This window comes from Plecotus auritus (genome assembly GCF_963455305.1).
Source record: "Plecotus auritus genome assembly, chromosome: 11".
Classification (NCBI taxonomy): Eukaryota; Metazoa; Chordata; class Mammalia; order Chiroptera; family Vespertilionidae; genus Plecotus; species Plecotus auritus.
This window is the reverse complement of record NC_137777.1, coordinates 29,698,834-29,714,433: the sequence shown is the minus strand read 5'-3', so window position 1 is coordinate 29,714,433 and position 15,600 is coordinate 29,698,834. Positions and strand designations below refer to the sequence as shown.

The 15,600-nt window shown below is 39.1% G+C and overlaps 1 protein-coding gene across 4 annotated transcripts in view; it reads left to right on the top strand.

Annotated features, from left to right (window-relative positions):
- The window catches only part of ATP6V1H (ATPase H+ transporting V1 subunit H), an 81,547-nt gene extending 66,179 nt beyond the window's left edge, over positions 1-15,368 (top strand). For all 4 annotated transcript variants that reach the window (XM_080646309.1, XM_080646307.1, XM_080646308.1 and 1 more), the window contains one exon: positions 15,044-15,368. In XM_080646309.1, the coding sequence (XP_080502435.1) occupies positions 15,044-15,104 (61 nt within the window). In that variant the 3' untranslated portion in view covers positions 15,105-15,368. The remainder of the gene's footprint in view (positions 1-15,043) is intronic.
- Positions 15,369-15,600: the final 232 nt, after the last annotated feature.

Below are 15,600 nucleotides of genomic sequence, written 5' to 3'. Positions count from 1 at the left end.
GCTATTTAGACCGGATAGAATGGACATCTTCTGGCAAAGCCGGGACCCGGACGCCTGCCCAGGCAAAGCTGCCCGGAGGAGGGAAGCCTGGGTCCTGGGTGTGGGGCCGAGGCAGAGGCAGTTAGGGGCAGTCAGGCAGGCAGGCGAGCAGTTAGGAGCTAGCAGTCCCGGATTGCGAGAGGGTGCAGTCCAGGCTGAGAGACACCCCCACCCCTGTGCATGAATTTCATACACCGGGCCTCTAGTAATTAAATAAAATATCAAATTCAGATTTCAGACATTGGTGCATGTGACTAAGGTGTAAGTATTTGTGGATCAAGTTCATGTGGTTTTGTTTGATTAGGATCAGCTTCTTAGATGTACAGATACCTGAATTTGGTTTTGCCTAGTTGAAAATAGTTAAAATATGGTCATGGATAAAAATAAAATAAAAGTCTTTCTGAATGGCAACAGCAGCAGCAGCTTTCCATGGCAGTTTTGCTCCTTATCTGTAGCCATTGTTTTGCTTCTAAGCAAATTTGGTATTCCTCTACCATGTTGTTCCCTAAGGCATACTTAGAGGCCTAATGGTGTACACTTGCTTGTACTCCCTCCCCATGTACGGTCAAAGTTCTTTATAAGATACTTGTAGGGCTTAGCTTTGGTATTCAGATGGCATTGCTGTGCAGCTACCCCATCTCTGTCTCGTCTCTGTTTTCATTGTCAGTGTTTATTGTTTACTGATTATTCTTTTTCTTCTTCACCCCAAGTTCTTGCCATTTCTATCTAATTTCAGCTACCACATCTGTATTTGGCTGAATTGCTTAATTTAAAAAAAATGTCTTCTGCCCTTTTGTTCCTACCACACCCTGGCTTTTGTGCAGAAAAGCAGGCTATATGTAGCTCTTGCCCAGCAATCAGACGCTCCTTTCCTGCACTGGGAACTAATGGATCGGCCCCAGTAGGTTGATTGCCTGGCTGGCCCTTCTTTTTGCTTCATTTAATCACGGCCTACTGCTCCTGGATCTTTGTCGATGGAAAGAGGTGCCTTTCCACCTCCATTTCTTGACCTTAGTTAGAGTGATGATTCTGTTGCCACTGACAGGGAAAGTGACATTTCCTTGGTGTTAAGAAAATGACTTCTAAGGAAAACTTTGCCTGACTCCTAAGATTTAAGCATCTTCCCCATTTTTTTTAAGGAATAGACAGAATATGAGTTATAAGTATTTTGATAAGGTAACTATAGCTTTCTTCATAGCCTTTAAATTTTACAGACTAAATTAATACTATTTGCTTATTTTATTTTGGGTATTTTGGCTTTTTAAGTGATGTGGGTGATTTCTCTCTATCAGTTAATCACTTTGCTTGTTATGTCCATTTAATGGTGAAGTCATGAAAATGATTTGTATAACATATTATAGTAGTTTAAAACATTTAAAAATCTGTATTAAATATCTATTTAAAAGTGTGTGTTTTTTTTTAAGTATTGATATATTACCTGGCAATTTTAAGATCTTTTTTCCTTTCCCAAGTACCTTTATTTGGAATTATCTGTTTTATTACTTATCACACCTTTTTATCATTCATAGTCTCTGTGAAGTAATGTTTCTCATACCTTTCTTGTTTTTTTTTTTTTTTTTTAATGCTTTAGAATTTCTAGTATACAGAAGTTATTTGTTGGGTGATAGCAGAATATGTTATTTGTTTGGGCCTCTCTGTTCTTTAAATAATATACTGAAGTTCCTCTTGGTAGTATGGTAAAATAGTATCTACTCAGAATTTGGTAGCATGGTTTACTTTAACCTTGTTGATTTATTTTCTCTATAGAAAAAAAAATTAAATACCTTGGATTTAAATGATTAAATATATACATTTTTAAAGTTGGAGCTATCAGAATAGTCTTTTAAAAAAAAATGATTTCAGAGAGGAAGGGAGAGAAACATCAATGATGAGAGAGAATCATTGAGTGGCTGCCTCCTGCAGGCCCCCTTGTGGGGATCAAGCCTGCAACCAGGCATGTGCCCTTGACCGGAGTTGAACCCGGGACCCTTCAGTCCTCAGGCCAACGCTCTATCCACTGAGCCAAACTGGCTAGGGCTAAGAATAATCTTTTTATGTTTGACAAATACGGACCATTTAGTTTCCTGAAACTTTAGAACAGGAAATTGAGCCTCCAATTTGGAAAAAATTTGTAGTAGAAATTATTTTGTCTTAAAATCATGTTAAATTAGAGCAAATAGAAATTATAGGTAAATAAACAGATTGATTATTATATATAAAAGAAAATGTAAAGGTTTGTCTACAGAACAAAATATTAACGGTTAGTGAAAGTGTTCTCATTTGTGGAAAAATAAGTAACTTTTTTGTTGCTTTTTTTTTTTAACTTGAATTATCTTTGGCATAGTTTTTGAGACTAAGTTGTGGTCTAAAATGTTAAAACAGTTTTGTTTTAATCTATGTTTTGCTAATTAAAAGTTTTATCTTGTTTTCCCTCCACTGACAAATGATTTCTTGTCAGCGATGAGTGCTCTTTAGACCAAGTTGTTCATATATTTTACTTTTAGATACATCATCAACATTTAATTTGAAACATAGATCTCTTTCCAAAGGACAATATAAAAGCAAATCATCTCATTCTACCTGTTTATTTGTGTGTGTTTTTTTATATTTTATTGATTTTTTACAGAGAGAAAGGGAGAGGGATAGAGAGTTAGATCAGCTGCCTCCTGCACACTCCCTACTGGGTATGTGCCTGCACCAAGGTACATGCCCTTGACGGGAATCGAACCTGGGACCCTTGAGTCCCCAGACCGACGCTCTAGCCACTGAGCCAAACCAGTTAGAGCTATTTGTTTTGTTTTTTACTCTCCTGTTTATTTGCTTAAACTAGTCTTGGATGATTAGCCTCTCAGTGGGATAGATTTTATTATCATATGTTCATAATTTACTTTGACCTTGCTGGCTATTTTCTTGCTGCTCAAGATTTTCTATGTTGTTTGTCGTTAAACTTTATTTTGTTAGTTTTGGACTGATATCACAGCCTTTCTACTCATCTGCATGGATAAGAATTAGAAAAAAACAGACCACAAATAATAGATGAGCTGTCAGGTGGAAATTATGTTAGGACTGCTGGATACTAAGGAACTTTCAGAATTGCGATATTGTAAAAAAAAAAAAAATCGGAGTTCTACTGTCATCTGTTTGGATTTATTTAAGTTTGTAGTAAGCTGTTACCTAGCATATTTTAAATGCCACATGATTGACTGAGACACATATACTAGCATTAAAACCAGTGTATATCTAGTATAGTATAGATAATATGTTTATTCAAGAGAAGAAATGATTGGTAGAATAGTTCCAGCTAACAATATACAGCTTTAACTGCTGGTACCGTTGTCTCTCCTGGTGTTTCAGTACATTTCCCTATAGGAGAAAAATGTATCCTTTCTCAGGTTCTAACTTCCCTGTAGGACTCTTTAACTACTTTTCATTTGACAGTTATCAAGCTCCTAGAACATGCCAGGCACTGAGCTAAAAACTGGAGAAAGATAAATCAGACACCCTCTCCTCCCTCACTTAAGAGTCTTATATTCTAAGTATAATTCTAGAAAAAGGAGCCAATCATAAGCCTTAAATATGGGCTTTGCTTATATACAATCTTTGCAACTAATCCTATAATAAAAGCCTAATATGCTAAGTGTCTGGTTGTCCATTCAACCAATCAAAGCGTAATATGCTAATGATATGCTAAGTCTGCTCAACCGCTCACTATGATGTGCACTGACCACCAGGGGCAGACAGTTTAACAGTTGCTTTGATGTGCACTGACCACCAGGGGGCAGATGCTCTGACCAGTAGGTTAGCTTGCTGCTGGGGTCCGGCTGAGTGAGATGGGCTGGACATGCCCTGGAGCCCTCCTGCAGTCGCTCCCTGGCTGGCGAACCTCCCACATCCCTCCCTGGTCCTGATTGTGCACCGGTGGGGTCCCTTGGCCTGGCCTGCACCCTCTTGTAATCCAAGACCCCTTGGGGGATGTCGGAGAGCTGGTTTTGGCCCGATCCCACAGACCAGGCTGAGGGACCCCACTGGTGCACAAATTCATGCACCAGGCCTTTAGTGTAAAATAAACTCTATTCTTGAAAGTCCTTATAACAACACAGACATTTCTCCCATACTGCACTTATGTAATTAGATTTGTATCTAATGCGGTCATTTAGGGGTCATACTCTGCCTTGTAGATTGCTTTGGGTTGTAACTACTTGCTGATCAGGAACCAGCATTTAAAAGAAAAGGAGGGACTTCTGGTTTCCAGTTCTGCATGTAAGGAGCTTGGAAGTCACAACTCCATTGTAACAAGTAAAAAGCTGGACAGACTGAAAAATCAACAACTCTTCTTGGATCCATAAGAGAGGGAAGACACAAAGTAAACCACTGTCCTATGATATTAGAGAGTCAGACAGGTGAATACAGGGAGTCAAGGCTTACTGGAGCAGAGATTCACAAGCAGAAACTAATGTGGAACTAGTGCCTGGATAGGAAAACCTGAACTGTAATTGACAAAATTCAGGAGGCTCAGTGTGGACAAATTTGAGACTTAAAAACTCCAAGGGGACCAAATTATAGGGGGTCTCCATTATAAAGTGAGATTAGTTCCAGAAGCTAGACCAGGTCCTCACAGTAAATATTGGAGAAAAATCTCTTCGGCTTCTGGCAGGGGGTAGGAAAAAGGAATCATTTTGAAATAAACCAGGGCACTCTGTTGTTCTTAACCAGATGCTTATATTTAGTGAAATAAATGACAACAATGTCACTTTCAGACCACAATGAAATTAAACTAGAAATAAATACAGAAAGATAACTGGAAAATCCCAATTATGACGTGCCGGAAGCCAATTCCAGCATGTCATAATTACAAGAGTTTCATCAAAAGGTTGATGAAACTTGGGGGCTCAATAAGGACTGAGTCACATATGTAATCACCTGTTGGAATGGCTGAAAGACACTTCCCCCAAACCTGAAGAGGATACTTGTTTGCTGCCAGACAGCTCAGGGCATCTCAATCTACATGTTATTGCCTCTTGTTGGCCAAACACCTGAACAGCTGTAGCCTATTCCCCAATCTGACAATGCTTCTGTACCCTACACTTTGAAGTATATTATCTCAACCTTGCCTTAGGACAAATTCTGTTAATAAATAGCAAGGGTCCTGAGACAAGGAAAGAACTTTAGCTCCTTTAGCTGAAGCTCCTCTGACCCCCAATGCCTTTCAAAATTCTCTTTTGTCTTTGGACTCTTATTTAACCTACACACAGCCTTTCACCTTGCCTTAGGACAAATTGTGTTAATAAATAGCAAGGGTCCTGAGACAAGGAAAGAACTTTAGCTCCTTTAGCTGAAGCTCCTCTGACCCCCAATGCCTTTCAAAATTCTTTTTTGTCTTTGGACTCTTATTTAACCTACACACAGCCTTTCTCCAGATTGCTGAACCCTTTGTAATGCTGGAACAAGAACCCCGGCACGTGGGGATTAAAGAACACACTTTTAAGTAGCACATGGGTCAAAGAAGAAATTTCAAGAAAAATATTTTGAATTAAATGAAAATGAAAGCACAACTTTTCATTTTTGTGGGATAGGGTGAAAGCAGTGCTTAGAGGGAAATTTATAGCATTGAATGCATATATAAGTAAAGAAGAAAGCCTGAAAATCAATAATCTAAATTTTCAGTGTCGGAAGTGAGAAAAAGAAGAGCAAATTACATTCAAGTAAGCAAAAGAAAATAAATAAGAAATCAAAGAAAGTGAAAATGGGAAATCAACATCAATGAAACCAAAAGTTGGTTCTTTGAAAAAGTCAATAATATAAGCCTCAAGCCAGGCTAACTAAGGGAAAAAAGAAGACACAAATTCCTAACATCAGACATGAAAGAGGGGACATCACTACCAATCCCATGGAAATGGAAAGGATAGAAAAGAAATACTATGTCTAAATATGCCTATGAATATGATATCATAGATGAAATGGACTGGTTCCTTGAAAGAAAATATCTGCCTGTTCAGATTGTCTATATCTTGCTGTGTGAGTTTCGGCAGATTGTGGATATGACAAATTGATCCTAAGCTTTATATGGAGAGGTAAAAGTCATAGCATAGTCAACTCAACATTAAAAGAGAAGAACAAAGTTGGAGGGCTGACATTACCTTACTTGAAGACGAACTACAAAGCTACAGTAATAAAGATAGTGTGGTACTGGTGAAAGAATAGACAAATAGATTAGTGGAACAGAATAGAAAGCCCAGACATAGAACCCCATAAACAAAGTCAACTGATCTTTGACAAAGGCAATTTTATTGCAAAGGCAATACAATGGAGCAAAGATAGTTTCCTCAATAAATGTTGCTAGAACAACTGGACATCCACATGCAAAAAAATGAATCAGACACAGACTTCACATTATTCACAAAAAATAACTCCAAATGGACCGTAGACCTAAATGTAAAATGCAAAACTATAAAACTCCTAGTAGATAATATAGGAAAAAACCTGGATGGCCTTGGATATGGTATATCTTCTTAGATAGATACACCAAAGGTTTGATTTATGAAAGAAATAATTGTGAAGTTTAAAAATGTCTGTTCTGTGAAGACTGTTTGGTGGTTTCTTACAAAACTAAGCATACCCTTACCATATGACCCAGCATTTGTGTGCCTTGGTATATACCCACAGGAGTTGAAAATCTACATCCACACAAAACCTGCACAAAGCTATTTATACCAGCTTTATTCATATTGCCAAATTTGGAAACTGCCAAGATACCCTTCAGTAATTGAATGGATAAACAAACTGTGGTACATCCAGACAATAGAATATTATTCCTTGCTACAAAGAAATGAACTATCAAGACATGAAAAGGCATGGAGGAACCATAAATGTATACTACTAAGTGAAAGAAGCCAATCTCGAAAGGCTACCTGCTGTATGATTCCAACTGTCTGACATCTGGAAAAGGCAAAACTATGGAGACAATAAAAAAAACAAAACTCAATTGGGAAGGGCTGTTGGGAGAGGGATGAACAGGTGGAGAACAGAGGATTTTTAGGCCGGTGAAAATACTCTGTATATTATAATGATGGATGGATGTCATTTTACATTTGTCCAGTTCCATAGACTGAACAACACCAAGTGTGAACCCTAATGTGACCAATGGGTTTGGATGATTATGATGTGTCAATGTAGGTTCATCTTTGATAACCAATGTACCACTGTAGTGGGGCATGTTGATAAATAGAGAAAGCTATGCATGTGTGGGGGCTGCATACACACACACACACACACACACATATATATACACCCTCCTCAATTTTGTGAACCTAAAACTGCTCTAAAAAATAAAGTCTTCAAATATAAAAGACAAATAAAAGGAAAGGGGCATTTGCTGCCTACCCTGATGCTTTGAGTGGCTCACCACTTCACATATCATAACCATATGTTAGAAAAATGATAACGTGTGTAAGACACTGCTGATCTAATGATTAAGCTGGTAGTGACACGTCCGGGACTGTTTTTGAACATAGCAAGAGATAAACTCTAGATTTGGCTATTTGATATTTAGATTTTGTAGCTAGTTTAAGAAGATATGATTATTGGAATTCCTATAGGAGAAATAACTTTGTTATTACAAATTTTGCCTAAATTGCTTTTATAGACATCTCAGTAGACTCTGATGCAATTGCTTTTAAAATGTACATTTTCCCTCCCCCTCTGCTTTAGGACCAAAACTCACATAAATAGACTATATTTTTAGAATCACTGACTTCTTTGTTTTTGATTTTTTTGTTGTTTCCATCATCACTCTTAAGGGGCACTGCTAATCTTTTCATCTTTGAATTTAGCTACTGTTGGAAAATGAAGGGCAATCCTGCAGCTGTTAAAGACAGATTTTCCAAATGAATACACTTAGGGTTTCAGGATATTTATTCTCTGCGTTTTCAGCCCTAAGGCATAGATAGGATAATGCCTTACTTTGCTTTTCGTGGTGGGGGGAAAGGATTGCTAGCTAAGCGGCTCTTCGGAGAAGAAGAAAAGGTAAAGATAAAAATTATGAACAACAAATACATATCTATCAACAAGTGAATCTAAAAATCAAGTGAATAAAAAATCTGATGAACAGAATAAACTGGTGAATATAATAGAATCAGGGGTATAGAAAGGGACTGGACTGACAATTCTCGGGGGGGGGGGAAAGAGGTGAGGGGGGTGCAGGAAGAGACTGGACAAAAATCATACACCTATGGATGAGGACATTGTGGGGGTAAAGGGCAGAGGGTGGGGTGGGAACCGGGTGGAGGGGAGCTATGGGGGAAAAAAGAGGAACAATTGTAATAATCTGAACAATAAAGATTTATTTAAATACACATCTAAAAAAAAACAAAAACAAACAAAAGGTACCGCCATGGGAAAGGGTCTCCCTGTGGGGATGTCCAGGTCTTCAGCTCTTACAGGGTCTCTCTACAGTGACAGAAAGGAGGTGCCATTTAAATGTACACTTGAGATCCTATGAAAGCTCTGTCAGCATGCGTTAGAGTGAGTGATATTGGAAAGAGTGATGTTGCAAGGAGAAAAAACCCTGGGGTGCAGAAAATCGAAGAGGTTTGTTTATTTAAATCATAGGCTATTAATGAAGGTGTCCATTTTTTTTTTTAAAAAAGAAATCAAGTGGCTAGTAATTATGAAAATATTTTTGAGAAAATAAATTAAGGACTCACATTATGATGTTGTTGAGCTCTTTTCTCATATCTGGACAACAATATATCTTCAGCCAGTGAGAGGTAGAATGTACAATGAAGGAGGATTATATATAGTTATTAAAACTCTGAGTTTTAGAATTAGACAGATTTGAGTACAAATATCCTCCCTGCCACTAATGAGGTGTCCTAACATTGCAATATGTCATTTATCACTAATAAACTCCAGTTCCTTATCTCTAAAATGGGGCTCCTCTGTGCCTTTTATGCATATTCTTGTGAAGAGCAATTGAGAACATGTGTATCAAGCAGTTAGTGCTGCAACGCTTACTCAATAGCAGGCACTAAGAAATAGTGCATGTTGTGCCGTTGATCACTGCTTTCCCAGGCTGAGATTTTAAAGTATTGAGGAGACGATTTGACTACATGTACTTACTTTTGGAATTTAAATGTTTCTGTAAATTAGATGCAGATGAGAGAGCACTGTGATTTTTACATGGTTCAGTCATTACATAGGAAAATCAGTTCATAAAACAAAATTTGATTTCTTTGTATATAATATTCAAAATCATGGTATCAGTTGGAAGGATAACTCAATCTATAACTACAGTGAGTTCGCATTAAAGAAAATAGTACTGTATAAAATACTTGTTTTATTTTTGCTCTTTACCAAATAGAAATCTGTATTGTAAACAACAGTAAAGTCCATGTTTTCTAAGATGAATTATTTTTATATATCCAGAGGAATATTTCATTAATGATTAATATTACACCCACTTGTTTTCCAAAACAAGATAAGTAAAGGTTAAGAGAACGATAATTATGACTCAGTTGTACTTTTAATAATTATGATAAACTCAGAAAGACATGGGATATAGAATTCTAGGTTCATTATAATTTTAGTTATGAAAATTTACACACACTGAAAGACTAGAGAAAATAATACAAAACTGATAGTAACAGATTTTCTACTAAGCTTCTTGGCAGCCATGGCAAAAAGGAAAAAAGGGGAACCGTACTTTCATAGATTAATATGTTGGTCAGGAGAAAATTCACTTTTTTCTTGCCACTGAATTATGTAGGTGAAGTAACCATGTGGTTTCTGGCACTAAATTATATAGCTGAAGTTACCATGTGTTTCAATTATATAGGTGAAATTTGTATGTTGAATGGGTAACATAGTATCTTCAACCACAGTTTTTTTAAAAAAATATATTTTGTTGATATTTTAAAGAGAGTGAGAGGGATAGAGAGCTTGAAACATCGATGAGAGAGAAACATTGATCAGCTGCCTCCTGCACACCTCCCACTGAGCCAAACCGGTTTTGGCTTCAACCACAGTTTTAAAGAAAGAATAATCATTTTGGACCTTATAAACAACCATAAATATAGTGAAGTTTGGCAATTAGTTATAATGTGTTGAAGGCCTTTCTGTTGTTGTAGGTGTTAATATAGGCCAGGTGTAAATGCTTCCTGGGGTCCTTGCTTCTAACAGGATAGAACAGCCGTGGGCAAACTACGGCCCACGGGCTGGATCCGGCTGTTCTATCTGGTTCTCTTGCTCTCCCCTCCGCTCCTTTACTTTGAATTTATATTAGTTCACACAAACACTCCATCCATGCTTTTGTTCCGGCCCTCTGGTCCAGTTTAAGAAGCCATTGTGGCCCTCGAGTCAAAAAGTTTGCCCACCCCTGGGATAGAACCTAGGCAGCTAATGTCATCTTCAGACCACCTCTGTCAAATCTTAGCTTTTTCAGTGGTGCCTGGTAGGAACTGGAAAGCAGTTTGTCAGTATTTCAATAGAAGTGGAAGTATAGAATTTTATGGCCATTGGCAAGAGAATAAAATAGGTATTTCTTAGTCACATGTAAACTCTTTTTTAGCATACAACATAATCTCCTTTGTAAGCTGTTCTGTAGTTGGATTTTTCAGACTGCTTCTTTTTTTGTTTTTTAGTTTCAGAGATAGTGGAATCCCAAGTGATTTAAATTATGAATGAAGTCAAAGAAGGGAAAATATTATACTTCTCAAATTTGCTTTGTAGGTAGTAGGAGCAAAGATTTAATGTCAAGCTTCTGTAAATTGCTGGAGTAAATTGGGCACTTTATGAGTGAATAAGTTGAATTTTTATTGTTGTATTGATCTTCCTGTATAAAGAGGAATACTGAGTAAATAGATTGATTCATTTAAAATAGCTCTTCTTGAGTTCTTTGTTATAGATGCATTATAATCCTTTGAAATAAAATTTATAATAGTTTTTCCTTTTGCCTGACTAATGTAACTTTAACCTGAAGAAATTATTCATATCTGCTTATTATTTTCTATCCTTCAAAACAGGAAGTGTCTGTTTTCTGCACCTTCGAGGCTCCTGTTGGAGGCTAGGCAGCCTCACAGCAGCAGAGAGTAAGACCTGAGCCAGGCCATTTGCTCACTTTGCACCTGAGCAAGTTAGTGAAGTTTTCCCAGGCTCCATTCTCTCCCTGTAAATGGCAGTAACACCCACCTCACAGGGATGCTGTCCAGATAGAGGGTAAAACATGGATATACCGGTATCAGGTTGTCATGATGGCGTGTAAAGTGTGGAATGCAGCAACCGTTCTGTGTTCCCAGCTCCAGGCACTTGGTGTCAGGACTTCCCACAGAGAATTCAGAGGCAGCCTTGAATCTTGGGAATGTTTTCATTGAATACATGTTGCCATTTGACATCAGAAGTGCAGACTGACAACATTTTACCAGCCAAGTTCAAAGAAGTAGATTTTCCCCAAAGCTTTGTATAGGCTAGGTCTCCTGTAATAAATACCTTTTGCAGTTGAGCTCTCTCTGATATTTTAACAACCCACATTGTGGGGCGCACTACAGTGTTTTGGACGGGGTCGAGCCTTGGACTGATGAGAGGGCACAGTCCTCTCGTGGCCACGTGCAAGTCCCAACTTGGAGGGCGGAGCCCTCCCAGCACAATTATAGCCAACAGCTGTAGTTGTAAGCGTGAACCTGTGGTCTGAACACGTGGCCCCACGTGCCTAAGTGATATAGGCTGCAAGTAAACAAAGCTTGATCAGGTGCATGTAATTGAGTAGGATCAAAACCCATGAGAATGTTGTAAACATCTTGACCACGCCCTTACTTTGCCTCGTGGCATCTGCTATAAAATAAAGACACGGTTTGTAGTCCGTGGTGCTGTCTCTCAGGGAGCGTCATCCCTCCGAGACCCAGCCTTCATTCTCTTGTCTGTCTTTTCTAAGCCTTTCAGCCGCCCCACTCAGGTTCACCCTTGGCCGTGCCGGCGCGGCACACCACATGCATAGCAAACATACTAATTTCAAGAAACCCTGAGGAGGAGATTTGATTCTTTTTTCCAGGAGTCCTGTCTGGGCTCTTCTCTTGTTAGATTCTGGCATTTTGTGACCTGCAATACCTCACCTTAGACTCACAAAGTTCTATCTGGGGCCTTTGATGTGCAAGTTCTCAGTTGAACAATTTTCATCTATATGTATCCTTTGCCTTAACCCTAAATTGCATAATCCCGAGCAGACAGGAAAGGAGGCCCTGGTTTCTACACACCAGGCACCAGGTCACAAAGAAGTGAATGCCTCACGGCTGCCTTGTATGTAGCAAAGAAATGAGTGTGTAGTAGAGCATATTATCCATAATAATTACCTTGACCAGGAAGACAAAGGAGCAGGAGATGGGTGGGGAAGAAGCGATGGTTGGGCATGTTTTTCTCTTCTCGGCCAGGACAACTCACCTTCGCTCTGTTTTAATGTCCTTCTACTTTGACCCTATGTCTCTTTTGTGAAGAAGTCAGTCATCTTCCTTACCTCCAAGTGTCCATGGTTGTCCATGAAATATTAGTTAAATATGGTATGGCAAATGAACCACCCTTCACGTCTCTGAAAGAGATGGAGCAGATGCGACCCTTGGGTGGCATGGTGCCTTTGAGTACACCTTTCAAATGTTTCCTAAGATCACTCTGACATGGGAGAAAAATTATTTTTCCTCTACGCCTCTGAGTTCTGAGCTGAGGCAACTGTAATAAAAGATCAACAAGAGAAAAATAGTTTATTAACATGTATACCTCTTGTACACATGGGAAATAGCAAGGAACTAAATGAGTAACTCAAAAAGATAGATTTAGAATTTAGGCTTAAATTACATCTTAATAGGAGAAAGAAGGGGGCAGAATAAATAATTTTTAGGAAACATGGGTGATCGGTGGGAGGCAGTTTGTGACGAAGTTTTTATGGATGTGGTGTGGACTTCTAGTCTCTTTTCTTGCGATGAGTCGGTCCTCTCTGGTTGAAGAAACTCCTGAGGCAGGGTTAGGACAATTGAGTCCTTTGTGGAGCACCTGTCTCTTGGCAGATAAGGGGAGTTAAGAGAAAGCCTACGCCTGCATTTGCTGCTTTTCAGGTGCCTTTGGCTTAAAATGATGAATACACCAAGTGGGGTGGCATGTTCTGCTGCCCTTTGCTCTAATTAGTCCAACATTCAAAATTGGCATATATATAGGTCCTCCTGAAATGAAGCATTTCTAATTTCAGCTCAATTCCTTAGGTATATGCAGAAAAATGTATAAGATCTGGAAGTTTTATAATAAATATTATATTCTACTTCTCCTTCCCCTAAACAAAACAGATCTCTGTAGTCACCGGCATTCCCTAGTTGCAGGTTTCTCCACAGGGCAGCATTGATAGTAACCATAGACTCCTGCTTTTTCCTGTCTAGTGAAATTTAGAGGATGGCTTTCCTTTAGGACTTTGCGTAAATTAGAACTATTTACATGCTCTTGGTTGAAAATAAGATCCCCCATTGTCTAAATCAGCGGTTGGCAAACCGCGGCTCGTGAGCCGCTGTTTGCCGCTCTGTTGACTAATGAGTTTGCCGACCACTGGTCTAAATTATGTCAGGGTAGCTCCTAGCTAACATAAGAATATATTATATGCTTTAACATGATATCCAAATTAAGTCAGTGATAAGAACTTTCCTGCAAGGCTTTTTAAAAGATCATTATCCATTTCCATGTCACATGAAGTTCCAGTTAGTTGCACAGTATTTTAAATCATAGTTCACTTTTGTACATTTTGGGGGGATGGTTCCCTGATGCCTCACCCACTCTAGTTCGTTTTCTATTCTAATCTTGCTTCACCTTTTTGATAACTTTTGGCTAAGGCTGTGATATCTGAGGGGAAGGTAGGGCAGTAAAACAACTTAGATCATCCCTCTCCCCTTACTCTGTAGCTGTGGACAAAGGCAGGATCACATTTACTAGTAGATGCCGGTAGCACCCAAAGGTTGTTTCCTGGAGGTCCTCAGACCAGGAGAGGTTGAAAGACCAGTGGAGGAGAGGAGGGGTGACATGGGCCCCGTGTGCCCACTGCTCGTCCCTGGGCCAGCTGCCTTCACACTCAGTGCCCCGTTAGCCTTCGTGTTAACATGAAGAGGCTTCATCCCACAACTGCTGGAGCCAATGAAGTGGTGGCGCTGGAATGCAAACCCCTATCTCGATGCTAAAACTCATGCTCTGTTCTTATTGGAAGGGGAACATGTCGATAATCTCGTCCTTATCAGGTAGTTCAAAAACCAGAGTTTGGGCAAGTCACTTGCAGAAAATAGGGTAAAGATCGTTTTCTGTCCTGGAATTAACGGTGATATTTGTATGTAATGGAGAGTGAAGCATGTGCACGTTGTGGGTGTATGTGCTGTGTATTTCCTGGAGGAGAGCATTGTGCCCTATCTGTACAATGAGAATAGTATGTCTCTGCTCTGTGATTGTTCTGTGGGTTCCGAACAGCCATCTGGGCAGGTTTGCGGCTGAGCCAGGGCAGAGTGCGTGCTCCATAACAAGCAGCTCTACCAGGTGTGGTGACTCTTGTTATTTTCGGGGGGTTGTTTTCATGTGCTCTTGTGTCACCCGCAGATACGGATACCTGTATTCTCTGACATCAGGGAGTGTGTTTTTCATGTATCAGTCCATGGGCATGGAATCATACTCACGTTGATGTTTCAACTTCTTAGATTGCAGAAGAGGCAGCACCAGTAAACAAGGCTTTCCCCAAACAGTATAGTAGACGTCCCCCATAACTAATTACATTGCTTTGTAATTGAATGCAGAATTACTTGTTCGTGGGTGTAATGACTTGCTTGTGCATTTTAAATAGAGCGTTTGAAATTCATACAGTATAGGCACTTTTGAAATTGGGAAAAGTTTTGTTTTCTAGGACTAGTTTATTAATTTTTAGATATGACAGTATATATTTTACTTCGATTTTGAAAGAGATTCTTTGTCGTTTAAATGCTCATTTACCTTGTTACTTTATTTTTAGGGAATATCTTGGTAAACAGCTCCAATCTGAGCAACCTCAGACTACTGCTGCCCGAAGCTGAACCAACCTCCCATGTCACCTATGATGGCAGCACACCTGGAGTGTGAATTTCAGTAGTTAAATAATTTTTCATTTTATGTGTAATTTTCTTCTGTTGTGTAGCTCTTTCCACTGCTGATTCTAGTAAAAGTGTTTGCCTATCAATCTGTATAAAAGTAAATGCTTTCTGTACCTAAGGAAAAGATTACTGTTACATATATTGCTTGTATTTCTATATTTATTATTCTCTGGAAATGAATATAGTTATTAAAGGATTCTCACTCCAAATAGGTTTTCTCTTTACTCTTTCTTACTTGGACTTTAATAAGCTGTGGATCACTGATAGCTCCAAACAGGTTGCCCAGAGCCAGTCACAGACAGCATCTGACATTGGCCTGCACCAGAATCCTTGTGAAGAGCCCAGAACCAATACAACCAGTGGCCAGTTCCGACAGACAGAGAGCAGGATTCAGTAAGCTTCTCAAGCAGCTTATCCACAGGGAGATGTTAGACAGCCT